This window comes from Dipodomys ordii, unplaced genomic scaffold (assembly GCF_000151885.1).
Source record: "Dipodomys ordii isolate 6190 unplaced genomic scaffold, Dord_2.0 Scaffold14, whole genome shotgun sequence".
Taxonomy (NCBI): Eukaryota; Metazoa; Chordata; class Mammalia; order Rodentia; family Heteromyidae; genus Dipodomys; species Dipodomys ordii.
In genome coordinates, this window is record NW_012267230.1 from 8,618,235 (window position 1) to 8,646,214 (window position 27,980).

Below are 27,980 nucleotides of genomic sequence, written 5' to 3' on the forward strand. Positions count from 1 at the left end.
CCTGGGGGGGGCTTTGACCTGTGATCCTCAGATCTCAGCCTCCTGAGTAGCTAGGGGGACAGGCAGGAGCCACCAGAGCCCAGCCATATCCCAAGTTTTAATCTCCATTATGGGCTGGGCCATGCTTCCTCGCTGCACCGTTACCCCTATCGGAGTGACACAGACTAGGAACTCCGCAAATAATTGTCAGTGGGACTAGCTGTCAGGACTCGAACTCCAGTGTCCTTTTCCAAATCAAACGCCACTATACATTAGGACACACCCTGGAACGTCGATAGCGACGCCCCCCCATCGATCCCTGAACGGTGATTGGGCTGTACCATTGGCCCCGCCCCCGGCGCCAGGCGACGCGGGCGCTGACGCAGACGCAGCCGGCGCGCGCTGTTTCCGGAAGTCGGCTCCGAGGGCTGTTCTGTGGCTGCTGTCGCTGCCTCGGTGTGCTGTGGTGGACGCGGCGGAACTCTGCGAGTTGAACGGCTGAGACAGGCCGGGGGCAGGGCCCGGGTTCCCGCCACTCTGCAGCATGGAGATAATCCGAAGCAGTGCGTGCACGACCCGCGCCCCCAAGCTCCCCCCTCACGCAGCCTGCTAGGCCCAGACCACCGGCAGCCTGTTTGGCGGGGGGCGGGCTTCTTCAGCCCCGCGGGGAGTTGCCTTCCGGGCACCTCTTGGGGGGTGGGGACCTTGTTCCTGTGAGAAACGTGCCCCCCCCCATTCCTCCGGCCCCAGGTTCCCTCAGGGGCCTGGTCTTCCGTCCAGCCACGCGTCTGGGAGTTGACCCCACGTGGTCCATGCAGCTCCGGGGACTTGACCTCCTGCGGCCAGTGCACACCTTTGGGACCTGTCCCCCACCTGACTCCGCGGGTCTCAGGTGTCCCCCTCATCCCTTCTCCCCTCAGTGTGTAGGCAGAAAGCCAGGCCACAAGTTCTGAGCCTCTTCTCGCTTTCTCCGCAGATTTTAAGAGTAATCTTCACAAAGTGTACCAGGCCATAGAGGAGGCGGACTTCTTCGCTATCGATGGGGAGTTCTCAGGTATCCCCTTGCAAGCATCCGGGCTAGCTAGCACCGTGCAGTGCAGAGCCGCCCTCTACCCCACCTCGCGCCCTCCCCGATTCCCACCTCAGTCACCTTCTTATGTAGGTTGGGGTCTTAGGCCAGCAGAATTCTCTACATTTCCTCTTAAACACTTTCATGAAAGAGATGTGGTGGTTGTTTTATTATTGGCCAGGCTGTGAGGGTTGTGGATGGAGTTTGTGGTTTTGATGTTGCTTAAAATTTGACCCATACACGATAGAAAGCATGAGGACCAGGGTGAGATTTTTTTTTTTTTGGTGGTAAAACTGTATGTGCCATAAGTTTTCTATTTTAATCTTTTTCTTTTCATTTTTTTTTTTTTTGGAGGGAGAGTCTGGGCTTTTTCACTCAAGGTTGGTGCTCTACCACCTTGGTTAATTGGACGTAAGAGTCTCACAGACTTTCCCACCTCGACTGGCTTTGAACTGTGATCCTTAGAGCTCATTCTACTGAGGTATGAGCTACTACTGTCTGATTTACCTGTTTTTGTCTTTAGAGTGGTTTTGCAGTTAGATATGTCTACTTTCCCATGCAGCTGCCACCCATCCATTTCCTCCTCCTCAACTGACACACTACATAATGAATTCTCCATTCCTCCCTTTCTCCAAATCCTTGTCAACAACTATTTATCTGTATGAATTTGGCTCTTATAGACACATTATATAAATGGAACCCTACAATATTTGTCCTTTGTAACTAACCATGGTCAAGCTTTTGCAGTAAATAAGATATTCCTTTATGCATTAGTGGAAGTGTTTGCCTACCTGATTGTGTGTGTGTGTGTGTATGTGTGTGTGTGTGTGTAACTGTAATATTCTGCCAACATTTGTGATGCTCTTTTATTTTTTTGAGAGAACAAATGCACAATTTTAAATTGTTAGTGACAAGATGAGCAGTTTTCTTCCTTTTGCTATAATAAATATCCATATTTTCTCTATGACTATGTTTTAAAAACTATAAGTTTTGGTGCCAGTCCTGGGGCTTGAACTCAGGGCCTGGGCGCTGTCCCTCAGTTCTTCAGCTCAAGGCTAGCACTCTACCACTTGAGCCACAGAGCCACTTCTGGCTTTTTCTGTGTATGTGGTACTGAGGAATTGAACCCAGGGCTTCATGCATGCTAGGCAAGCACTGTACCACTAAGCCACATTCTTAGCCCAAGTATGCGTTTTCTAGTTGGAATTGATTACCTAAGAAGCCAAGGGTTTTCACCAGAAAGAATTCAATTACTCCTCTTCCCTTTCCTTCCTTGTCCTCCGCTCTGTCCCTGTGTCTGTCTCTGTCTCTCTCTGCCTTTCTCTCCCTCTCTCTCGTCAGGCTGGCATTTTGCTTGAGCCATACTCCCTATCCCTTTTTGCTTTAGGTCCTTTTTTTTTGTTTTGTTTTTTGCATAAAGTCTGGCCTTCATGTGGACCATATTAGACTTTGATATTCCTATTTACTATAGCTGGGTGACAGGTCCATACCTGTGTGCTTAGCCTTAATTGATTGAATGAAGTCTTAGAAACTCCCTCCCCCAGTAACCTTGAAGATCAAATTTCATTCTTCGCCTTCTCTGCCTCTTGAATAGCTAGGATTATAGATGAGGACAACTTTCCCAGTCTGGAAATAACTTTTCTTCACTGTGAAAATGCCTACATGGATGCTACTCCAAACTTTGGCAAAGACTGTCAATCTAAAGATTCTTGGGTGTCTGGTTGTATATTAATACTTTAGAAAGCAGGAAAATAGGCTGGGTATAGCAGTGCTCACCTGTAATCCCAGCACTTGGAAGGATGATGCAAGAGGATGGAGAGTTCTAGGCTAGCCTTGTCTACATAGAGAACCAAACAACCAAACAAACAAACAAAACCCAAAAATAACCACCAAAAAAACTTATTTAAACTATAGGTTATTGTTGTTATTGTTTTATTTTATTTTTTTTTTGTTGGTTGTGGGGCTTGAACTCAGGGCCTGGTACTGTCCCTGAGCTCTTTTGCTCTCTACCATTTTGTGCCACAGCTCCACTTCTGTTTTTTTGAGTGGTTAATTGAAGATAAAGAGTCTCATGGAGACTTTGCTGCCTGGGCTGGCTTTGAACTATGCTACTCAGATTGCAGACTCTTGAGTAGCTAGGATTACAAGTATAGGCCGCCAGCACCTTGTTAGAGGTTTTTTGTTTGTTTTTTATTTTGTTTTTGGGTCTGGTTGTGGGGCCTGAACTCTGGGCCTGGGCACTGTCCCTCAGCTCTTCAGCTTAAGGCTAGCACTCTACCACTTGAGCCACAACACCACTTCCGGCTTTTTTCTTTTTGCTTATGTGGTGCTGAGGAATCGAACCCAGGGCCTCAGGCATGCAAGGCAAGCACTCTACCACTGAGCCACCATCCCAGCCCCTGTTTGTTTGTTTTTTAATACTAGGTTCTGAAATCATTTTAAGCCATGGAAATTGCACATTTTAGGTTGAAATTTTGTCTAAATTTATGTATTGTTCTAAGTTTATGTATTGGTGGCCAGTCAGTTTAACACCGTGTGTGTGTGTGTGTGTGTGTGTGTGTGTGTGTGTGTGTGTGTGTGTAGCTATGAATTGACCCCATAGTTTTTCATAAACTAGGGAAGTTTTCTAACCTTCATAGCCACAAATTATAGCTAATTTTGAAAAAAAAAATGAGGCAGGGCATAGTTGCAGTTAGTTTTAACACATGAGTATGAAAATAGTCACTAAATGGTGACTGTTGACATTTTTACAGTGGCATTTATTAATAAGTCAAAACATATATTTTTTAAAATCTAGGTATCAGTGATGGACCCTCAGTGACCACATTAACTAATGGTTTTGACACTCCAGAAGAGAGATATCAGAAGCTTAAAAAGGCAAGTAGATGCTTCCAGAAGTCTTTTTTGTTCCTGGGGCTCCTCCTTCTATTGACTTACAGTGAAAGATTTAGAAGCTTGCACATAAGTACATAGCACTTCCTCTCAACTTCTGCCATAGCACAGTATTTTTGTGGCATCTAAAACAACAGCAAAAATAATTGTTTGCTGGAAAACATTGTGGGGGAAGGCTTATTATTTTTGATATTACTTGATTAATAGAGGATATGATATGGTTATTTTAATAATTTTGGTCATTAACTTTTTGGTGTGTGTGCTGGTTCTGAGGCTTGAACTTGGGACCTTGTACTCTCCCATAGCTTTTTTACTCAAGGCTGGTACTCTATTCCTTGAACCACAGCTCTACTTCCTATTTAATAATTTGGAAATAGGTTTAATGTCCTCTCTGGAAGGTGAATATTATTTGATTGGGAGAAATAATTAAGCAATGTATATAAGCTAATAGTGCTTCCGATCCATCATATGTATAATCTGTTTCGATCAGAAGTACTCTGTTAAGAGATTCAGAAAACACCTGATTGAAAATGCTGTTGCTCATGTTAAATATTCAGCACCATTGTGACAGATGTTTTATTTCCCTTTTCCAGCATTCCATGGACTTTTTGCTGTTTCAGTTTGGCCTTTGCACTTTTAAGTATGACCACACAGATTCAAAGTAGGTTGTTTGAGCAAGTGGTGGGAATTCTGTGTTGGAATCATGTCATCCCCTAAGTCTTTTTTTTTTTGTCTTGATTTTTTTTTCCTAGGTATATAACAAAATCATTTAACTTCTACGTTTTCCCCAAGCCCTTCAGTAGATCCTCACCAGATGTCAAATTTGTCTGTCAGGTAAGCAGCACAATGGCATTATTTTTCCTCATGGAACAAATGAGGCAGTGTGCAAAAGTGAGATCAGAACTCTCTTTAAATATAGGGCAGGGGATGTAGCCCATTGAAAGAATACTTTGCATGTACAAGACCCTGAGTTCTATCCCCAAACCTGCAAAAGCAAACAAACAAAAACATCACATTTCACTGGTGTTAGCCAGGCAGTATACTCCTGTAACCTCAGTACTCTGGAGAGGCTGAATCAGGGAGATCACAAGTTTGAGGCCGTACTGGGCTACTTAGCAAGTTCCAGGCCAGCCTTAGCTAGGTAGTGAGACTCTTATCTTAAAATTTTTTTTTTTTATTTTTAGTTCTATATACTAACTTAGGGCTTTAGGCAAAAAATTTTACCTCTTTGGCCCTCAATTTTAGTTTGTTAGTTAATCACAATATTATTCCTCCCTTTGTTTCAGAATTCATTAATAAGATGTAAAGATAGGCAGATAGAAATTAGAATGTGAAATTTATTCATTCATTTATTATTATTTTTTATTTATTTATTTTTGGTGTGTCGTGGGGCTTGAACTCTGGGCCTGAGCACTGTCCCTGAGCTCTTCAGCTCAAGGCAAGCACTACCACTTGAGCCACAGTACCACTTCTTGTCTTCTGGTGGTTAATTTGGAGATAACAGTCTGATGGACTTTCCTGCCTGGGCTGGGTTTGAACTGTGATCCTCAGATCTCAGTCTCTTGAGTAGCTAGGATTACAGGTGTGAGCCAGTGGTGCCTGGCTTCATTCATTTATTTTTGTGCCAGTACTGGGGGTTGAACTTAGGGCCTTCTATTCTGGCATAGCTTGCATGCTCAAGGTTAGTTCTGAACCACTTGAGCCATACCTGGCTGCGGTGGTTTTCTTGCCTGAGTTATTCTCTGTTCTGTTAGCATCCCTTCCATTAATACCGCCCAAACCTGTGTTTTCATTTCAGAGCTCCAGCATTGACTTCCTAGCGAGCCAAGGATTTGATTTTAATAAAGTTTTTCGCAATGGTAAGACATCGTATGTATATCATATGTAGCAATTTATAAGCCTTTAAATTGTCCTTGGAAAGTACATCTGGATTTGGTGGACAATTACCATTTTGTGCCAGCTGGGCAAGAGGGAATATGCAGTCTTCAGTTTTTCATAACTCTATGAACTGTAGACACTGCTTCATGGAGGGCCGCTGTGGCCTCTGTGGCTCCCGGTCTCACTACATAGTCTGTTCTACTGCAGATGGGGCTTAGTCACCTAAGCACCACTTAAGACGATGCTTCCGTGTTTTCTTCCAGTGCAACAGCAGTAAAGTATTTTAATTTTTTGTTGGTTTATTTATTTTTTGTTGGTCCTGGGGCTTGAGCCCTGAGCTTTTTTTTTTTTTTTAAATGAACAGCAATGTTGTGCTGAAGTCTACAGCCAAAGCCTAAACAGAATGAATAAATGAATTTTTTCTTTTCTTTTTTTTTTTTGTTTGTCTCTGAGCTTTTTCGGTCAAACATCACATATACCACTTGAGCCACAGCTCCACTTCTGGGTTTTCTTTGGTGGTTAATTGGAAGTAAGAGTCTCATGGACTTTCCTGCCCAGGCTGGCTTTAAATCGATACCTTCCAATTTAGTAGCTAGAATTAGAGGCATGAGCCACAAATTCCTGGCTTTGTTGATTTATAATTATTATTTTTAAAATTTGCTTATTTTTTGCTTGTCCTGGGATTTGAACTCAGGGCCTGGGCACTGTCCCTGAGCCTCTTTGTGTTCAAGGCCAGTGCTCCACCACTTGAGCCACAGTGCCACTTCCAGCTTTTTCAGAGTAACTTATTGGAAATAAATCTCATGAACTTTCATGCCCAGGCTGGCTTTGAACCAAGATCCTTAGATCTCAGTCTCCTAAGTAGCTAGGATTACAGGTGTGAACCACCTGTGCCTGTTGGGTTATTTTTCAGACAGGGTCTCACTATAAACTCAGGCTGGCTTCAAATTCTTGATTCTCCTGCCTCAGCCTTTTGAGAGCTGGATTATAGGCATGGACCACACTACACCACACTAGTATCATACTTTTTTTTCCCCTTTGCATTGCTGGGAGTGAAACTCTGGGCCTTGTGCAATGCTAGGCAAGCGCTATACCACTGAGCAACATCCCTCCCCACTTTTGTTTTTGCTAGTGGTGGGGCTTGAACTGAGGGCCTCAGCACTGTACCTGAGCTTCTTTTTGCTCAAGGCTAGTACTCTACCACTTGAGCCACAGTGCCACTTGTGGCTTTTTCTATTTATATAGTACTAAGGCATTGAACCCAGGGCTTCATGCATTCTAGGCAAGTACACTTACCGCTAAGCCCCATTCCCAGCCCATCCCCAGGCTTTAAAGTGGCTGCATTCCTGTAGTGCTATTGGGAAAAATCCCTTTTCCATAGACAATTGTTTTATAATTGGAGTCAGATCTCATCGGAGAAAATGTCTGTGTAGTTGACATGAGTGTGTGAGTATGACTGCTAGCCTCCTCCTGGTGTGCAGGGCTGGAGCGCACCCTGAGGAGCCATTTCCCAGCCCCAGTACAGAGCATGCCATGTCTCAGATGTCCACTCATTGTTTGCTGGGTGAGGAGAACTAGCTATTAGAGCACACCAGAGAGGCTGCCTTTCCTGGAAAGAAGAATGAATGCACAGACAAAATGAAGTTACTTATTTTTTTGTGTGATATAGTTAAATATGACATATGTTTCTTTAGTATTATAGACTCTTTGATGAGTTAAAAAAATTGTGAAAGCCAGTGCCAGTGGCTCATGCCTGTAATTCTTGCTACTCAGAAGACTGAGATCTGATCATGGTTCAAAGCCAGCCCAGACAGGAAAGTCTGTGAGACTCTTATCTCAAATAAACCACCAGAAAACTGGAAGTGGTGCTGTGGCTCAAGTGGTAGAGTGCTAACCTTGAGCTGAAGAGCTGAGGGACAGCACCCAGGCCCACAGTTTAAGCCCCACAACCGACAAAAAAAAACCAAATAAACGTGAAATAGTTTCTTCTGCTGATGTACTCTTCTTCACATTTCTGCTTAGGAATTCCATATTTAAATCAGGAAGAAGAAAGGCAGCTGAGAGAGCAATATGATGAAAAGCGTTCTCAGGCTAATGGGTCAGGAGCACTGGCCTATGCATCTCCCAACACCTCACAGTGTCCTGTGACAGTTCCTGAAGATCAGAAGAAGTTTATTGAGCAAGTTGTGTAAGTTCCTAAACTAAAAACATGTGTGCACTGGGTCTTTCAATCTGTGCTGCACCCAAAGGGCTCATGTGTAAGCTTGAACTTAAGAGGGACAGGATCTGACTTTGAGCAACACGCACAAATTGTGTCATTGTGCATGGACTTGCTTCATGTCACCAAGCAAGAAACCTCCACCGTGGGCAGACTTGCATGGACTAAGGGCCTGACAGCCAGCCCTGGTATGCTCAGAGGCAACCAGGTTTGCAGACCCAGCCAGGCTTCAGCTTGCACTTGCTTTTCTGTATCACACTCAGGTTTTTAACAGCATATCTGTCCTTGGAAGAGTATCTGGGTTGGCCCTAATTTAGTTATCAGTATAAATATTTTACTAGAAAAGTAGAAAATTATATCACTGTTTTTGACAATTGTTTTGTTTTGTTGTTTCTGATCCTGGGGCTTGGACTCAGGGCCTGGTGCTGTCTCTGGGCTCCATTCACTCAAGGCTATCACTCTACCACTTGAGCCACAGTGATACTTCTGGCTTTTTATGTGATTAGTTGGAGATAAGTTTCATGGACTCTCCTGCTCAGGCTGGCTTTGAACCTTGATCCTCAGATCTCAGCCTCCTGAGCAGCTAGGATTACAGGCCTGAGCTACTAGCACCTGGCCAAAACAAATTCTTTTTTTTTTTTATTTTAATTTTTAAAAAATTTTTGTTAGTTGTGGAGCTTAACTCAGGGCATTGAACTCAGGGCCTGGGTGCTGTTCCTGAGTCAATTTGTGCTAAAGGCTAGCATTCTACCTTGTGCTACAGTACCACTTCCAGTTCTTTTGAGTTATTGGAGACAAGTCTCGTGGACTTTTCTGCCCAGGCTGGCTTCAAACTGTGTTTCTCAGATCTCAGCCTCCTGAGTAGCTAGCGTTACAGGCATGAGCCACCAGTGCCTGGCCAAGACAAATGTGTGTGTGTGTGTGTGTGTGTTTGTGTTGTGGCTTGTGTGTGTGTGTGTGTGTGTGTGTGTAACAGCCTGCGCACTGTCTCTTAGATTTCTCCATCACCATAGCTCCACCTATAGCTTTTGGCTAACTTCAAATCTCAACCCTCAAATCTAAGTCCCTTGAGTAGCTAGGATTATAGACTTGAGCCACCAGTGCCTGGAAATTTGACAAAACCTTGAAGAAGTTGCTACCAATTCATTAATGATAGCAATAATCCTGCCCAAAGCGTGCACTAAAATAAAGCACTTTTTTCTAAGTATTGGAAGAGAAAAGTTTGTGATTTGTTCCAAATGTACAGAAATAAAAATTATGGGCTGGGAAGGTGGCTCAGTGGTAGAGCGCTTGCCTTGCATACATGAGGCCCTGGGTTCGATTCCTCAGCACCACATAATCAAGAAGAAAAAAGCCAGAAGTGGTGCTGTGGCTTAAGTGGTAAAGTGCTAGCCTTGAGCTGAAGAGCTGAGGGACAGCAACCAGGCCCAGAGTTCAGGCCCCACAACCGGACCCAAAAAAAAAAAATTATGTGCTCAAGAAATATGTTCTTAGGTCTAGACTGCTTTTGAGTATGATTATTGATGAAGGATTTGAATAGGATTTGAGTGTGATTGCTCTCTTGGTTGATGACTTCATTCCTTCAAGGTACTGATGGTTGGGATCTTATTCTAACTTCTCAGAGCGAAAATAGAAGACTTACTGCAAAGTGAAGAGAACAAGAATTTGGATTTAGAGCCATGTACCGGGTTAGTTCTCCTGCACATGTTCATATATTCTTTCTTTGGAGAGGAAGACGACCTCTGACATTTGATGCATTTGGTCTTTTTAAAACTTCTTTATAAATAGTCCATCTATTAGCATCATGTTCCAAGAGTTAAGCACTATGGCATTAACATAGTGTGTGTGTGTGGGGGGGGGGTACTGAGGCACAAAATGGATGCTTTGTTCTGTCCCTGGATTGTAGAAACAATGTGAGTTTTGACTTCAGGTCTAGAGGGGTACATGATATAGGAAAAGATTCATTTTCAGGCCACTTTCATCCTTTAACTTTTCTTCTATTTTCTTTTTTTTCCCCCTTTGATCCTGGGGCTTGAACTCAGGGCATGGGAACTGTCTCTGAGCCTCTTTGTGCTCAAGACTAATGCTCTACCACTTGAGCCACAGTGCCATTTCCTGCTTTTCCTGAGTAGTTTATTGAAGATAAGAGTCTCATGGACTTTATTGTCTAGCTGGCTTTAAACTGTGATCCTCAGATCTCAGCCCCCTGAGTAGCTAGGATTACAGGCATGAGCCACTGGTACCCAGCTATGCTTTAACTTTTCTGAGCAGGGACATCATCGGCATTTCACGTATCTCTTTCTTCTGGCTTCCTGCCACACTTGCTTCTCTGAGTGTTTTAGTACATCTGTCTACTTGTAGCTCTGTTCACATAGCCCTGGCAAGTAATGAGAGATGAGTATTTCAGGTACTTTCCTGCCCAGCCTGGCTTCAAACTGCCATCCTCAGATCTCAGCCTTCTGAGTGGCCAGGATTACAGGTGTGAGCAACCAGCGCTCAGATTCCTCACTGTTTTTGTATATTACATGTCTCTTCTAACAAAAACTCTTAAAAATGAAGTGCTTAATCAGAGTTTATCTTTAATGGACCAAATTAATATGTTTTCTTTTGTTTTATAGGTTCCAAAGAAAGCTAATTTATCAAACTTTGAGCTGGAAGTAAGTGATTGCATTGTATGTAAGAGCTCTGTGGAGGGCCTAAGATTTTAAAATGAAATATAATCTCTTTGCTTACACTGTCCTTGAGCTCTTTTGCTCAAGTCTAGCCCTCTACCACTTGGACCCATAGCTCTACTTCTAGTTTTCTGGTGGTTAATTGGAGATAAGAGTCTCACAGACTTTCTTGCATGGGCTGGCTTTGAACCACTAAGATCTCAGCCTCCTGAGTAGCTGGGATTACAGACGTGAGCCACAAGTGCCTGGCTGCTGTATCTTTCCTGTTTGTCGATTTCACTGTACTAGGATTTGAACTCATGGCCTGGCATTTGTTAGGCATGCATTGTACTAGAGTCACACCCCAGGACTCCCACCTTAAAATCAATCCTTGGGCTAGGAATGTGGTTTAGTGGTAGAATGCTTGCCTTGGATTCGATTCCTCAGTACCACATAAACTGAAAAAAATGGAACTGGCACTGTGGCTCAAGTGGTAGACTGCTAGCATTGAGCAAAAAGAGGTACTACCCCCACCCTGAGTTCAATCCCTGTGGCTGGCAAAAAATAAATAAAATAAAAAATGAATCCTCATTTATGCATGTTTTGTTTTTGTTTTTCCCCAGTCCTGGGGCTTGAACTCAAGGCCTGGGTTCTGTCCCTCAGTTTTTGCTCCAAGCTAGCACTTGAACCACCAGCTTTTTTCTGTTTATGTGGTACTGAGGAATTGAACCCAGGGCTTCATGCATGCTAGGCAAGCACTCTACCACTAAAGCCACATTCCCAGCCCACTTATGTTTCTTAATAGAGATGCTTTAGGGCTTCTAAGTTTTCTTTTATCTTTTTTACTTTATCCATTTAGCTTTTGACTGCATTGTATTTTTGCATTTGTTTTTTGAAGATATTTAGTAAAGATTTGGTTTTAAGACCTAAGAGACACTCAGATAAAATGTTTTCTAAAGCAAGGATTCTTTTTTTTTCTTTGGCAGTAACAGGATTTGAACTTAGGGCATCAGACACACTATATGTTCTACCACTGAGCCACTCTTTTAGTCCTTTTTATTTTGCACTATTTATTTTGAGATAGAGTCTTTAACTCTTGCTTGGGTGTGAATCTAGACTGCAGTCTTCCTATTTTAGGCTTCCTGACATAGCTGGGAGATAGATATTACCACCATACCCGGCTTCTTCTGTTGAAATGGAGTCTCATAGACTTTTCTGCCCAGGCTGGCCTTGATCTTCTGTCCTTGAACTTCTGTCCTCTGGATCTTAGTCTTCTACATATCTGGGATGACAGGCATATACCACTGTCTCAGCTGAGTTGAGATCCAGTTGTGAACTTTTCTCCCTGGGCTGGCCTCAAACTGTAATTCTCCTCATTTTAGCCTTTCCAGTAGCTAAGATTACAGGCATAAGTCAGTGGTGCCCAGCTGAAGCTGGGATTCTTAACTTGGAGTTAGATTATAGGTAATTTCAAGAGATCTGTCAATCTCTTGAAATAATATCCCAAGTTTTGTGCCTGTATTTTTCTGGGGATGCTTCCTTTGACTCTCTCATTCAAAGGTGAACATTGACATTCTGCAGGTTGGTGTTTGCATTTGAACCTGTGGTTCTTGTTCTTTTATTAGATCATGGCTTACTGGTAGAGTATTTGTCTAGCATGCACAAGGCCCAGAGGTCCATCTTCAGTACTGTTTAGAAACAAAACAGAAAACCAAAACCAGAAATATTCAACAACCACCTGATAGTAACATGGGTACTGCAAATAAACTTGAAACAAATTAGAAAGGGACTGGGGTGTGGCTCGAGTGGCAGGTATGAGTTCAATCCTTAGTATGACAAAAATGAACAAGAACAAAAGAGGAGACTGAAAAGGACCTGGTTTGACCAGCCGGCTCCATCACACTGTTTTTGCAGCTTACCCTGTGTACCTGCCAAGCTAAACCACAGTCCAGCTGGTCTTCTCAAACCCCACTCTGTGTGGCCTATGCAGCCTCAAGATACTTTCTATGGTTCACAGGCATTTTCTTTTTAGAAGCAAAGTTTGCCTGTGGCAATGAGTTAATTATTTGATACAAGGCATTTTGTAAAATACTGAAGTCCTTACAAATGAATTTGATGCATTCTTGCACATTTAAGTTCAGAGCTGGAATATGGCTCAGCGTAAGTACTTTGGAGTACTAAGTATATTAAGAAAACGTTCCGTTTAGTGCTACGTGGTGCTTTTAAGATACTTCAGATTTTGGCAGCCATGCATTTATGCTCTGATGTCATATTTTCCTTTTTCTCTTTAGGTATCCCAAAGGCATTCATGTTGAGACTTTAGAAACCGAAAAGGTAACCTCAAGAATTACTTAGGGCTAACAGTCAACATACACAGTGATCTATTGATGTGTTCCATGTCAGTTTACTTAGTTATGCTGTCAGGGGCTGGTCCTTTGGCAAGTTCTTTTTTTTTTTTCCCCGGTGGGTCATGGAGCTTGAACTCTGGGCCTGGGGGCTGTCTCTCAGCTTTTCAGCTCAAGGCAAGCACTCTACTGTTTGAGCCACAGCACCACTTCCAGTTTTCTGAGTGGTTTATTGGAGATAAGAGTCTCACAGACTTTTCCTGCCTGGGCTGGCTTTGAACCGCCATCCTCAGCTCTCAGCCTCCTGAGTAGCTAAGATTACAGGCATGAGCCACCGATGCCCAGCTTTTTGGCAAATTCTTTAATGCCTGTAAGCCTTGTTTTCCTCATTCGTACTTTGGGCTGAATGAACATGCAGGTCACGATCTAAATCTAGAGCTGAGGATGGAACTCAGAGCACACACTAAGTGAGCCCTCTGCCACTAAGCCCTTCCCCAGCTCAGCCCAGCTATCAGTGTTACTATGTGACATCCCCTCCCCTAGCTCCAAGTAGAAGAGCACATGTCTTGTAAACTGGAACATGCACATATACCAATCTGTGTTCCAAAATGGCTTTGTATTGTGCTGGCAGGTAATATTAAGTCTTACAATGGGAGTCATGAGTATAGATCTTGTCATGTATTTCCAGTCTTCACTGATGGAATTATAATGGGAAATGTATGTCTGCAGAAAGGTTCCTTTTATAGAATTTAAAAAATTTAGAATTTGATGTTCTTAAGTCATATATCAGCATAGAGATTATATAAGGTACAAACGTTCTTCTCAGAAGATAAACCTCAAACACTGATACAGCAGATTTTGTGGGTTTGTGTCTGTGTGTATGACTGTGGTGCTTGAATTTGGGCCCTTGAACTATTGCTAGGCTCACTTGCTCATTGCGGGCACTCTGCCACTTGAACCACAAATGCAGCCTGTTGTGTTTAATTAACATAAGATGCAATGTATGGGCTGGGAAGGTGGCTCAGTGGTAGAGTGCTCGCCTTGCAAGCATGAGGCCCTGGGTTCGATTCCTCAGCACCACATAAGCAAAAAGAAAAAAACCGGAAGTGGCGCTGTGGCTCAAGTGGTAGAGTGCTAGCCTTGAGCGAAAGAGCTTAAGGACAGCAGTCAGACCGAGTTCAGGCCCCATGACCGGCAAAAAAAAAAGATGCAATGTATGAGAAAGAAGGCAGTGCCAGGCGCTGGTGGCTCACGCCTGTAATCCTAGCTACTCAGGAGGCTGAGATCTGAGGATCGCGTTTCAAAGCCAGCCCGGGCAGGAAAAATTGTGAGACTCTTTATCTCCAATAAACCACCAGAAAACCGGAAGTGGCGCTGTAGCTCAAGTGATAGAGCACTCGCCTTGAGCTAAAGAGCTGAGGGACAGCGCCCAGGCCCAGAGTTCAAGCCCCATGACTGACCAAAAAATAAAGAGAGAGAGAGAAAGAAGGCAGTATTGTTTTCTATCTCCTAACCAGAAACTGCAGTTTTTTCATAGAAAATATGCTATGGAAGTTTTGCTTTATAAGTAACTACTTAGAAATTATGTTCAAGGATCAGGAATGGTGGCTTACCCCTGCAAGCCCAGCTACTTTAGGGGATTAGAGTTTGAGGATACCTTGGGTAAAAATGTTAGTGAGACTCCATCTCAGCTGAAAAGCTGAGGTTCCAGCTGAGGTGCATTTCTGTGGTTCCAGGTCAGTGGGAGGCTCAGATAAGGAAGACTGTAGTCTGAGACTGGCATGGCCAAAAACTCAAGGTATATCTGAAAACTAGGGCACAAAAGACTGAGGGCATGGTTCAAGTGGTAGAGTTCCTCTCTAGCATTTTAGCAACTTGCTAAAATTTATATTCAAAGATACATAACTTATTGCTAATATGTACGTGTGTGTGTGTATAATTTTTTTGTCGGTCATGGAGCTGGGCCTGGGCGCTGTCCCTGAGCTCTTCAGCTCAAGGCAAGCACTTGAGCCACAGTGGCACTTCTGGTTTTCTGGTGGTTAATTGGAGATAAGAGTCTCATGGACTTTCCTTGCCCAGGCTGGCTTTGAACTGGGATCCTCAGATCTCAGCCTCCTGAGTAGGATTACAGGTGTGAGCCACCAGCGCCCAGCATATATGTATAATTTTTGTGGTGCAGGTATCTCTCTCTCTCTGTCTCCTCTCTCTCCTCTCTCATCCTGGGGATTGAACTCAGGACCCAGGGTTTTGTACTTGCAAGGCAGGCACTCTTCCACTTGAGCCACACCTCCCTTCCATATCAACTCTACTTTTGGTGGCATTTCAGAACACTCTGTGTCGTGCTTAGTCCATGAAGTCTATGCAGTGATAAACTTGCAACTTAACCATAGCGTAATTGTGACTTCTGCTTTGTCTTTTAGAAGGAGCGATACATAGTTGTCAGCAAAGTAGATGAGGAAGAACGCAAGAGAAGGGAGCAGCAGAAACATGCTAAAGAACAGGTAACTGGGCTCTGGTAGTTTCACCTGTGTGATGAATGCAATAATAGATGCTTATTTATTCCTTCAGTGTATTTCTAAATCATATGCTGGGTTTAATTTATTATTCATATTACTTTATTTTTTGATGGTTCTGGAGTTTGAACTCAGTGCTTTGCACTGCTAGCCAGGTGAGGTGCTCTACCACTTGAGCAATACTCCAGTGCTTTTGTGTGTGTGTGTGTGTACTTGCGTGTGTGCATGCACACTTGCACACTGGTCATAGAGCTCTACCACTTGAGTGACAGTGCCATTTTCAGTTTTTGGTCATTAATTGGAGATAAAGAGTTTCATAGACTTCCCTGCTTGGGTGGCTTTGAACCATGATCCTCAGATCTAAACCCAGAGTTGCTAGAATTACAGGTATGAGCCATTGGTGCCCAGCTCCCAGTGCTTTTTTGCTTTAGGTTTTTATTGTATGTGCATTGCTTTTTTGCCTTTGAGGTAAGCCTTAGAACTGATCCTTCCACCTCTGCCTTCTGCATGGCTTTGATTATGGGTGCATTGTTTCCACATCGTCTAAACATAGTGCATTCTTGAGTTCAGCCAGCAGGTGGCTACTTCCCAAAGGTGAAACATTTGTTGGTTTTTCAAGACAATTTGACCAAAACTTGAACACATTGTATGAAATGATGGGTGAAGCCTAGGTACTGTTACTTCTGTAAATAATGAATAATTTGTCATTTAATTGTTTTGTAGTACAGAAGACTGTATATAGATCAGACATGCACTATTTGGGATAGTGGGTACAATGTCTGACACTAACATCAAACTTGATAAGAAACTTCATTGCTTTGATGGGGAGGATGCTAGGATTTTAGTTCAAACACACCTCAATTATTTTCTTTTCCAATGTAGGAGGAGCTGAATGATGCTGTGGGATTCTCAAGAGTCATTCATGCCATCGCTAATTCTGTAAGTGAAACTAACCTTTTGTTTGTTTTTAGCTAGGTTGCCAAACATGATATTTAAGGTGAGTTACCTAAATAGTAATGCAAATGAATCATTTAGTCACATGTGGAATGCTTACCTGGCATGGAGGAAGAAGTTGGACTTGAAGAAGGATAGACTTGATGAGAAGGATATACTTGATGAGAAAAGCACTGATTTTCAGAAAAATCTTTCTTCTGGAAATACACCCCAGGATTCGGCTACTGTTTGTTGTCCTCCTAGGATACCCAAAATTAATACTTATTATTTTCTAAGCCATAGGAGGAATCAGGAAGTAAGAAATAAGGGGAAAAACAATCAATGTTTGACTGAAGATGTCTTATTTGCTAAGTAGAAGAATCCAGAAGATTAAAAATAATAATGTTGAGTTCTTGTGCTTAGGTATAATTATAGCTTTAATTCCATCTCTTTTTTTGGGGTCAGTTGTGGGGCTTGAACTCTGGGCCACGGCACTGTCCCAGAGCTCTTCAGCCCAAGGTGAGTGCTCTACTACTTGAGCCACAGTGCCACTTCTGGTTTTCTGGTGGTTAATTGGAGATGAGTCTCACAGACTTTACTTGCCTGGGCTGGCTTTAAACCCCGATCCTCAGAGCTCAGCCTCCTGATTAGCTAGGAGTAGAGGCGTGAGCTACCGGTGCCCAGCTTTTTTTTTTTTTTTTGGTTGGTTGTGGGGCCTGAACTCGGCTAGGCACTGACCCTCAGCTCTTCAGCTCAAGGCTAGTGCCCTACCACTTGAGCCACAGCTCTACTTCCAGCTCTTTCTGCTTATGTGGTGCTGAGGAATCGAACCCAGGGCCTCATGTGTACGAGGCAAGCACTATATCACTGAGCCACCTTCCCAGCCCTCCCCCCTTTTTTTTTTTTCAAATGATGGTTCTGGTTGCTTGAACTCAGAGCCTCTTTTTCTCTTGTTTGACTTTTGTGGTTGTTGTTAGTTGTGGGGCTTGAACTTGGGGGGCTGGGCCTTAAATTCAGGGCCTGGGCCTTGTCCTTGAGCTACTTTGCTCAAGGCTAGCACTCTTATCACTTTGAGCCACATTGCCATTTCCGGTTTTCTGGTGGTTAATTGGAGATAAGATTCTCATGGATTTTCCTGCTCAGGCTGGAGACTTTTCTGCCTGGGCTGGCTTCGAAACATAATACTCAGACTCAGCCTCTTGAGTAGCTAGCATTATAGATGTGCGCCACCAGTGCCTAGCTATCTCTGTCTTTTCATTACCTTGAACTTCTGACAGTATTGATTGTTTTGTCAGACATCTGTCCTTCTGCTTGGATATGCTTCCTTACACTTGGACTTGAGATCTTTGGTTTTGCCAAGGGTACTGTAGAAATGATGTGCAAGATGATGACCTGATCATCTGATTAAGGTAGTATCTGCTGGGTTTGCATTGTGTCATGTTACAGCTTTAAAAGGCTGATGAAATCATTGTACATGATGGACAGACACATGTGCTTCTTGTCAGCTGCTCCTATGTGGGCAGTTGAACTGATAATTTGCTAAAGCCTGTGAATGATGTTATAAATATCCAAATGGCAGAAATATCCCTTGGCAGAAAAAATATTCCCCACCCCTGCTCTAAGTTTGTAGCCTAGAACAGGAACAGTGGCTAAATAAACATATACCTAGGAATACAGTGTAGGTCAGATCATCTAGTTTTGTGTAAGTCTGTTCTGTGAAGTTTGCCCAATGATGAAAATGGCCTCATGGTGTGCACAAGTGTGAGTGTGTCTGTACAAACATGTACACACAAACATGGTTGCATTCATCTAGGCCTTTATCTGATAGATCCCAGCACAATACCACAGAGCTTATTTTTAGCCTGTTCTCTTTCCTTACTTGCATTATTTGCATGTTATATGTATATATTTTTATTTTTTATTATTTATTTGTTGTTGTTGTTGTTGTTGGTTGTGGAGCTTGAACACTGGGACTGGGCATTGTCTCAGCTCTTCAGCACATGGCAAGCACTCTGTCACTTAATCTACAGTATCACTTCTGGGTTTCTGGTGGTTAATTGGAGATAAGAATCTCATGGACTTTCTTGCCTGGGCTGGCTTTGAACCTCGATCCTCAGATCTGAGTTTTCTGAGTAGCTAGGATTACAGGTGTGAGCCACTGGTGCTTGGCTATATTTTCTTCCACCTGGTACACACCTAAAGCAGTTTCAAATTACTAATCCGTACTGGAATGGGAGTGGACGTGGCCAGATCACAGCTTTGTGTATGCTTCTCAGTATTCTGGTAACATCTAGTGAGAGTACCTTGTGCCACATTCCTTTCTTCTCTTTGCCTCTGGCTGCCCAGAGTGTTTGTGTGTAGCATTGTTGGTTTCACTTATCAGTGATTGGGGCTCCCCACACACTATATTCATGGTTTTAACCAGTGCTTCCTATGTTAGCATTGTATAGGGACACTGAATATCACTGAACTAGAAGTCAGCTTGTTAGATAGGGACTTTTCCTCTCACATTAATTATGTCAGAGAATTTTGTTTATTCACCTCGTAATCCAGCAATATTATACTAAAGGCCCACTGGGACCTTATGTAAAGCTCCACTATTGCAACCTTAAGCTGTATGTGTGTCACCTGACTAGCTTAGTCTAAAGTGACATTCAAGAGTTTCTTGGTCACTTAATTTTTTAAAATCAAAGTAGAATAATTTACACATAATATACAATTATCATTGACAATGTAATGTAAATGTGCTTAAAAACTTGAATTTGGACATAAATGATGTAAGAAATGAAGAAATGAAGATTCATTGCGTTTAATATAATTAGAGATGAGTTGTGTTTTATGAATTTATATTTTTTTCCCCGCCAGTCCTGGAGCTTGAACTCAGGACCTGAACCACTTTGCTCTAGACTAGCACCCTACCACTTGAGCCACAGCGCCACTTCTGGCTTTCTCTGTGTATGTGGTACTGAGGAATCGAACGCAGGGCTTCATGCATGTTAGGCAAGCACTCTACCATGAAGCCACATTCCCAGCCCCGTGAATATATATAAGTAAGGTTGATTTTAAAAAATACAGTCTTAAAATACATATTTGGAGTTTTTTTGCTCAGAATTCAGTTTGACAGTTCAAAGGATTTGGGTTTCAGATTTTACCTTTAAAAAACTTTTTAAGTCAGCTGAATGCCAATAGCTCATGCCTATAATTTTAGCTACTCAGGAGACTGAGATCTTAGGATCCGCATTTGAAGCCATCCCTGGCATCCCTAGCCTGTGAGACTCTTATCTCCAGTTACTTACCAAAAATGCTGAAAGTGGAGTTGTGGCTCAAGTGATAGAGTACTAGCAGAGTAGCTCAGGGACAGTGCCCAGGCCCTGAGTTCAAATCCCAGCACACAAAAAAATATAAAAAGAGCTTTTCAGTCAAAATTTTACTGTTTCTAGCCAGTGGTGCATTGGTGTACACCTGTAGTCTCGGCTATTTGGGAAGCTGAGTCAAGAGAATCAGTTTAACCCAGGAGTTCAAGACCAGCCTGGGCAACACAGTAAGATGTAAGATAACCCTCTTCTTTACTACATCTGATTCTGATTGAGGGATCCTACTTAGTGAAAAATCAAAAAAACAGGAATCATTGGGAGCTTTTAATTGCATTCTGAACACTCCAACATTGAAGAGAAATGAGGCCTGTTCATATCTATGTATTTGCTTACAGCTATGCTTTTTTATTTTTTAAATTTCTTTTTTTTTTTTTTGGGTCTGGTCATGGGGCCTGAACTCTGGGCCTGGGCGCTGTCCCTCAGCTCTTCAGCTCAAGGCTAGCGCTCTACCACTTGAGCCACAGCGCCACTTCCGGCTTTTTTCTTTTTGCTTATGTGGTGCTGAGGAATCGAACCCAGGGCCTCGAGCATGCAAGGCAAGCGCTCTACCACTGAGCCACCTTCCCAGCCCTATTTTTAAAATTTCTAACATGGAAAGCAAATCTGGTTTGAGTTCCTCCTCATGGAGCTTATTGCGTGCATTTTATATTCAAGCCCCAGGATGATTTTGACGTCTTTTTCCTGCCTTGACTCTCTGCAGGGGAAGCTTGTTGTAGGACACAATATGCTCCTGGATGTCATGCACACGGTCCACCAGTTCTACTGCCCTCTGCCTCCGGTGAGTGGCTCTCCAGCCAGTGTTAAAAAAAAAATTCTGCAAATTACCTAATTAATTAATTTACTACGAAAATGTACTCGGCTTCTGTGCCATTCCTACAGAACCCTCTGTAGGAATCTTCTGTACCTCACTGTGTTTTTGTTGACAGGATGTATGTAGATGCTATTTTAAGGTGTCTTTAATCAACCATCATTCCCAGAGCCAGGGTAAATATTTGCTTCATCATCTTGATGCTCAGGGTTTGCTTATTCAGCGTTGGGCAGAGGGGGAAGCCACAGGTATGGCTTTGAGCTTGGTACTGCTAAAATTAGATCTTCGGCCACTGGAGTTAAATGGTACCAAATGAACTGGGTCAGTGCCTGCAGAATTCTCCATTGCCTGCTCATGGGATTGGCCTTCCTCAGGTTCTCTGTTGCCCTTGGTTGTGTTTTTTCCACACTTGGAGCCAAGCTGTCTTAAGGGCACAGGCAGGAGTTCCTTTGACTCCTCGCTGGCACTTGCTCTCTTGCTCCTTAATTGCATGTGGCTGTCTTACTGTTCCTTGTCCCTCAATCCCCCTCTCTCCTGAGCTTTTTCGCTGCATGCTGTGCTGTAGTGGTCTCACCCACTTGTGATAACTTCCACTGCAGGTACCACATACAGACATGCGCATATTCCTACCTGGATGGCCTTCAGGCTGAGGGTTGTTTAGGATTTACTTGTCTTGGAAGAGATTCTTTTTTAAATTTCAACTTTTATTTCTTCCTTCTATTCCAACTTCAATATGTGTGTATAGGTCTAAGAGCCTAATATTTCTCTTGAAGCAGAAGAATCGGTAAGACTCTGAGCTGCTTTAGAAGAGTTTATTTTAATCTTTTTTTTTTTTTTTTTTGGGTCCGGTCCTGGGGCTTGAACTCTGGGCCTGGGCGCTGTCCCTCAGCTCTTCAGCTCAAGGCTAGTGCTCTACCACTTGAGCCACAGCACCATTTCCGGCCTTTTTCTTATGTGGTGCTGAGGAGTCAAACCCAGGGCCTCAGGCATGCAAGGCAAGCACTCTATCACTGAGCCACCTTCCCAGCCCCTCTTTTTTTTTTTTTGTCGGTTGTAGGCCTTGAACTCTGGGCCTCAGCTCTTCAGCTTAAGGCTAGCACTCTACCACTTGAGCTAGAGCGCCACTTCCTCTTTTGTTTTGTTTTGTTTTGTTTTGGTCTGTGACCAGGACTTGAACTCAGTACCTGATGCACTTTTGCTCATTGGCTGGCACTCTACCAACTGAACTATGCTTCCAGACTCCTCAGAAGAGTTTTGTTTTTTTTTAAAAAAACTTTATCCTTTTCTTAGGCTCTCTCTAAATCAGTTTCTTCTGAGTCCATTTGGGTAAATGACTTCCAGTGTTCTACCCTGCCTTAATCATCACTGTTGATGCTTCCTTTGTGCACAGATTGTTAAATCCTGATACATTTCCCTGCTGTCCCTTTCCATGCTGGCTTTCTTGGCCTTTCTGCTGCAAGGAACCTTATTTCTGACTTGGAGTTCCATAAACTAGAGGCTAAATTCCTTGTCACCCTTCAGCATGAGCCCAGTATTTGGAACTTGCCAGGCTGTGTGGTCTCTGTTACAACTCACAGTGCTGTCTTATGGGTCCCAAACTGGCATAAAGTACATGGCAGTGGGTGTGGCTGTGTTACGATAAAACTTTATTTAAAAACAATATGTGGGAGACCACATTTGGGCTGCAGGCCATGGTTATTGTAATCAGATCAGATGAATTGTCTGTTGCAGCTAGCTGCATTGGAAGGTGCCTCCTGGGGAAGTGTGGTTTTGTTTGCACATCTGCTGCCTTTCTCACCTTTCTCAGGTCACATTGCCCATGAGCATCTTGCTCATATTCCAGCTGGGCCATGAGTGACATAGCCTGGCTCCCCTTCTTCTCGTTCTGTAAGCTTTAGGTTGCCTGTCACCCTCTGGGAGACAAGGGCTTCTTCGTGACTGTGGCTCTGAACAATGTGATGGGAGTATCTAAAGAGTAATGTTTCACACCAGCCACTTCCCGTCGGCTTTGCCCACCTCTTCTCTTGACTCTTTTTTTTTTCTTTTGGTCAGTTGTGGGCTTGAGCTCTGGGCCTGGACATTATTGCTGGGCTTCTTTTGCTCAAGGCTAACACTCGAGCACTTGAGCCACAGTGCCACTTCTGGCTTTTTCTGAGATTAATTGGAGATAAGAGTCTCATAGACTTTCTTGCCCTGAACTGTGATCCTCAGATCTCAGCCTCCTGAATAGCTAGGATTATAGGCGTGAGCCACTAGTGCCTGGCTCTCCTGACTCCTTTGAACTTTATGTAATTAAGTTGTCAGCAAGGACAGAGAAAAGCATATTTAATACTGTGCTTCTAGGCATTTTGAATACCAAACAGGATGAGACATGGGAGGAATTAAATATTGATTTAATGAGTGGCTATCTTCCCACTGTGTCAGTTTTACAGTCTTCCGCTATATGACTGCGCACATGACCAACCCCACTTAAAATTCTCAGTCTCACATTTTGTTTTTGTAGAGTTGACCCTTTTTAGCAATGTTTTCTGTCATCAGGCTTTCTGTCATCGGGCCCAACCTTCCGTGTAATCCAACCACTTGTCACCCTCTTTCCCAGCCAGACTGGCTCTTCTGTAACATCCTTCTTCTAGGGGATTAGCTGCTTGGGCAAAGACGTGCTCTTTTCCTTGCCTAAGTGCCTGGCACAGTTCTTCATGTGTGAGCACTTAATAAATGTTGACTTGAATGGGATTAGTCTTGAATGAAGTTCTTGAATGATTTATCATAGTGTAGGAGTGGGTTAGGATAAACAGTTTTATCCCTTGCTTTATTACCAAGGAGACCTGGGTAATTTACTTACATATGCTCTAACATTGTCAGAGGGAGAAGCTAGTTTTCTTCTACCTTCAGAAGAAGTGGTGAGAATAAATAAGAAAACACTTTTGAAATGGCAGAGCTCTTACATGTACAGATACCACATATTTTTGTTTCAAAGTATACTACGGAATTGGGCACTGGTGGCTCACACCTGGTAACCCTAGCTACTCAGTAGGCTGAGATCTGAGGATCACAGTTTGAGTTCAGTCCAGGCAGGAAAGTTTGTGAGACTCTTATCTCCAGTTAAACAGCAAAAAGCCAGAAGTAGAGCTGTAGCTTTAGTGGTAGAGTGCTAGCTAGCCTTGAGCATAAGAAGCTCAGGGCCAGTGCCAGGCCCCCAGTTCAAGTTCCAGGATTGGCACACAAAAATAAAGCAGCCAGTGTATACCACAGAATCCCTATCTTAGAAGTGCCTTTTTAGGAGCAATTTCCTTGTGAGACTGCTTTTGAACAGATCTTTCAGAAGATATTGGGCCTGGAGGTCCCATCCTTCTGCCTTTTTCTTGCTTGAGGATTCATGGCAGCATTGAGAGATTGTAGACAGTCATCCTGGCATTTTCGTTTGACTTAGCATTGAAACCACGCTTGTGCCTTGTCCATTAATTTAACGATAACCATTAAAACTGGTAAATATTTCAAGCCAGCTAAGTACAGACTGCATTTACAGGCTTGAGAAGCTAATTGGAAACGGCAGTTTCCTGTGAGGCATGAGGAATGCTGAAGAGAGAAGTGTGGTTCACGCAGGGTCAGGAGTGTGACTCTCCAGGCTAGCTTGGCAATTATGTATGTAAATGAGTTAATTCAAAATTAGAGCACTCTCATTTCTGCTCTAGGCTTCCTGATCAAAATAAACTTAGGAAATGAGTAGTCTAATTTAGGCACTTGCTGTGAGTGCCATTTAGCAATTTTCTGAGTACTTAAGGCAGGAATCGTGTGTCTGTTGGAAAAGAGTAGCCATTTCAACTAGCGTTAAAGGATGGTCCCAGAAGAGGTATGAACTAGTTTATAATAGGGGCATTTCCTATATAGACTCTAATGTGACATTGCCACTTCCATGAAGTCTAAATAAAAGAACACAACCTATTTCCTGTTACTAGGACTTCTTTTGTTTTCTTTTTGCTTTTCTACCTAGAATAGAAACTCCTCCCTTTTGGCCATAAATACCCTTTAATTTGGCTATTATGGGTATGGTAAGGTCAGTTATGAGGTTCTGTGGTTCCCAAACAGTAAAGATTTGGGAGTTTTTAAAAAGTGATCATTACAAATGGGTTTTGCAGTCTAGCTGTAGCTCAAGGCCTGTGTGAGGTATGGTGGTTTGTTTGAGAAGACAGCTATGAGCCTGGGCTGCTAATGTATGTTTTGAATACTGTGAGTGTCTTAGAAAATTGTAACCAGTCATTCTCTTATTTTTTTTAGGACTTGAATGAGTTTAAGGAGATGACAGCGTGTGTCTTCCCCAGGTTGGTTTCTTCGAGGATTTGTCTTGCATTTACAAGTCACTGTGACATGGACGGTACAAATAGTTATGTAGTAATTCATGAAAGCCATTAGGTCATGAGTAGAACCCAGTTCCTATAGGCTAGAAAGGGTTTAATATAGCCAACTTTGTGATTGTGGGGTATTTGAAAATTATGACTAAGCTAGGCGCAGATGGCTCATGCCTATAATCCTAGCTACTTAGGATGCTGAGATCTGAGGATTGTGGTTTGAAGCCATCCCTGGCAGGAAAGTCCATGAGACTCTTGTCTCTAATTAACCACAAGAAAAACAGAAGTTGCACTGTGGTTCAAAGTTGTAGAGCATTCGTCTTGAGCTGAAGAGCTCAGGGACAGCACCCAGGTCCTGAGTTCAAACCCCATAACTGACAAAAAAAAAAGACAAAAGAAAATGATGACTATTTAGTTATCCCATTAAGAATTGGAATTTGGGCTGTGCACCGGTGGCTCACACCTGTAATCCTAGCTACTCGGGAGGCTGAGATCTGAGGATCACGGTTCAAAGCCAGCCTGGGCAGGAAAGTCTGTGAGACTCTTATCTCCAATAAATCACTAGAAAACTAGAAGTGGCACTGTGGCTTAAGTGGTAGAGTGCTTACCTTGAGCTGAAGAGTGTAGGGACAGCACCCAAGCCCAGAGTTCAAGCCCCACAACCGACAAAAAAAAAAAGAAAAGAAAAGAAAAGAAAAATTTGAAGCAGGGAGTTGGTGGCTCACGCCTGTAATCAATCCTAGCTACTCAGGAGGCTGAGATCTGAGGATCACAATTCAAAGCCAGCTCCAGCCCAGGCAGGAAAAGTCTGTGAGACTCTTGTCTCCAATAAACCACACAGAAAACCGAAAGTGGCGCTGTGGCTCAAATGGTAGAGTGCTTGCCTTCAGCTGAAGAGCTGAGGGACAGTGCCCAGGCCCAGAGTTCAAGCCCACCCCCACCCCCCAACCCCCAACCCCCGACTAACCAAAAAAAAGAATAAGAATTTGAGCTGAGTGAGCACAGATAGTGACTTTCTTTGTCATTTCACATCTTGCTGGTGGAGAAAGGTTTCTGTGATACTCCGGTATGTTCTCATAATTACCAGCATGTCCAACAGAGAGCATGATGCTGTGGTCAAGTATCTGTCTGGCTATAGATTTATTTTCTTTCATCTCAAGTCAGTGCTGATCCTGATAAGCACCTAGTACATGTCTGATAAGAGCACAGGTCATCCATGTGTGTCCTCTAGGTGCTTCCTTCAGCTGGGCTGTCTCTGTCATATCCAGCTTTCCCATTGATGTGAAGAGAAGTGGAGAGCTACAGTTTCCACATTGGTCAGTCTCAGTCTCTGGAATAGAGCAGTAAGAAGTTAACAACAGCATGAAGCTAGGAACTCAGCGTTTGGGCCGATCTGAATGTATGCATCCAAATCTAGGTAGCAACAGTAGATGGCAGTGATTGGTGAAGATGAGTATTTGGACAGTGTTAACAAACCATGAGGGCATTTGACTCCTCTCTTGACCTTGATGCCCACCACATACCTCAGGCACAAACCAGTCTGGAATATTCCCTTAAATGTTAGAGTGTGGATTGCCCTGTTCATCCTGCTAAGTTCCTGGGCATGGCATCGAATCCCCAGACTAATGTGCCATGATGCCATGACTGGGTCCAATATGGCTAACATGCTTGGTGTCCCTGTCTGCTTAATTTTTTTTTTTTTAATAGGTCTTGGGGTTTGAACTCTGGGCCTGGGCATTGTGCCTGAGCTCCTCAGCTCAAAGGAGTGATCTAACACTTGAGCCACAGTACCACCTTTCTGGTGGTTAGTTGGAGAAAAGAGTCTCATGGACTTTCCTGCCTGGGCTGGCTTTGAACTGTGATCCTCAGCAATCAGCCTCCTGAGTAGTTGGGATTATAGGCATGAGCCACTTGTGCCCGTCTGCTTTAGTATTTTATATATGCAATGCTGTACTTTGTGTTGACTAAAATGCACTTTGAATATTGACCTATATTTTGTTTACCTTCTTAAAATTCTTCTTTAGGCTCTTGGATACTAAATTGATGGCCAGCACACAGCCTTTTAAGGTATTATTTAAATTTGAACTATTACTAATAAGCTGTATTGTGAGTTTTGAATGAACTACTAATAGCTTTGAGATTACCATTTGCCTCCAAGAGAAGAAGAAACAGGAAGAAGGAAGGAAGGGAGGGAGGAAGGAAGGAAGGAAGGAAGGAAAGAAAGAAGGAAGGAAGGAAGGAGAGATAAATAAATCAAATGTAAACAGCAGTTATCTTTGGATGGTTGAATTAGGTTCTTTCCATTCCTTTTGAATGTTGGCTTTTAATATTAAAATATATAATTTATTTCCGAGTAGGTTATATATGTACAAAGTTCATCCTTTCTCTATTTTCTTTTCCTTACATTTTGGATATATTTTCTTTTAAAAAATATTTACCTATTTTTTATTCATTTTTGACAGTACTGGGATTTGAACTCAGAGCCTCAAGCTCTTGCTCAGCTTGCTTGCTCAGCTGGCTCTCTACCACTTGATTCACATCACTTACCCAGCTTTTTTGGCTGGTTATTTTGGAGATAGAATCTTGGACTTTATTGCCCATGCTCACTTCCAACTGCAGTCCTCCAGATTTCAGCCTCCCAAGTAGTTATAATTACAAGCCTGAACCATTAGTGTCTGGTTTATTTTAGTATATTTATTATATATTATATTATTATTATTTTTTATTATTATAATTAGTACAATTTTTTGAAACAGGATCTTGCTGTGTAGTCCAGGTTAAACTCAATCTTGATCCTCCTACCTTCAGTCTAACTTTTTAATTAATTAATTAATTAATTAATTTTTACTTTTTACATACATTTTCTATTTTAGAATAGTGTGAAGGACTTTATATAATTGAGATCAGTACCAGAACAGAGTAGTTTTCTGGGAGCAGGTCAGAGCCTGGTGCTTACTGGACAGGATCTCTACCC

The 27,980-nt window shown here is 42.9% G+C and overlaps 1 protein-coding gene across 1 annotated transcript in view; it reads left to right on the forward strand.

Moving 5' to 3' along the window:
* Positions 1 to 399: 399 nt before the first annotated feature.
* Positions 400 to 27,980, forward strand: part of Parn (poly(A)-specific ribonuclease) — a 90,600-nt gene continuing 63,019 nt past the window's right edge. The window contains exons 1-15 of the mRNA XM_013011779.1: positions 400 to 542; positions 956 to 1,033; positions 3,846 to 3,925; positions 4,534 to 4,601; positions 4,693 to 4,774; positions 5,739 to 5,799; positions 7,841 to 8,006; positions 9,659 to 9,724; positions 10,655 to 10,693; positions 12,979 to 13,021; positions 15,453 to 15,533; positions 16,428 to 16,484; positions 20,553 to 20,630; positions 24,936 to 24,979; positions 27,031 to 27,073. Coding sequence (XP_012867233.1) covers positions 524 to 542; positions 956 to 1,033; positions 3,846 to 3,925; positions 4,534 to 4,601; positions 4,693 to 4,774; positions 5,739 to 5,799; positions 7,841 to 8,006; positions 9,659 to 9,724; positions 10,655 to 10,693; positions 12,979 to 13,021; positions 15,453 to 15,533; positions 16,428 to 16,484; positions 20,553 to 20,630; positions 24,936 to 24,979; positions 27,031 to 27,073 — 1,005 coding nt within the window. The 5' untranslated portion in view covers positions 400 to 523. The remainder of the gene's footprint in view (positions 543 to 955; positions 1,034 to 3,845; positions 3,926 to 4,533; positions 4,602 to 4,692; positions 4,775 to 5,738; positions 5,800 to 7,840; positions 8,007 to 9,658; positions 9,725 to 10,654; positions 10,694 to 12,978; positions 13,022 to 15,452; positions 15,534 to 16,427; positions 16,485 to 20,552; positions 20,631 to 24,935; positions 24,980 to 27,030; positions 27,074 to 27,980) is intronic.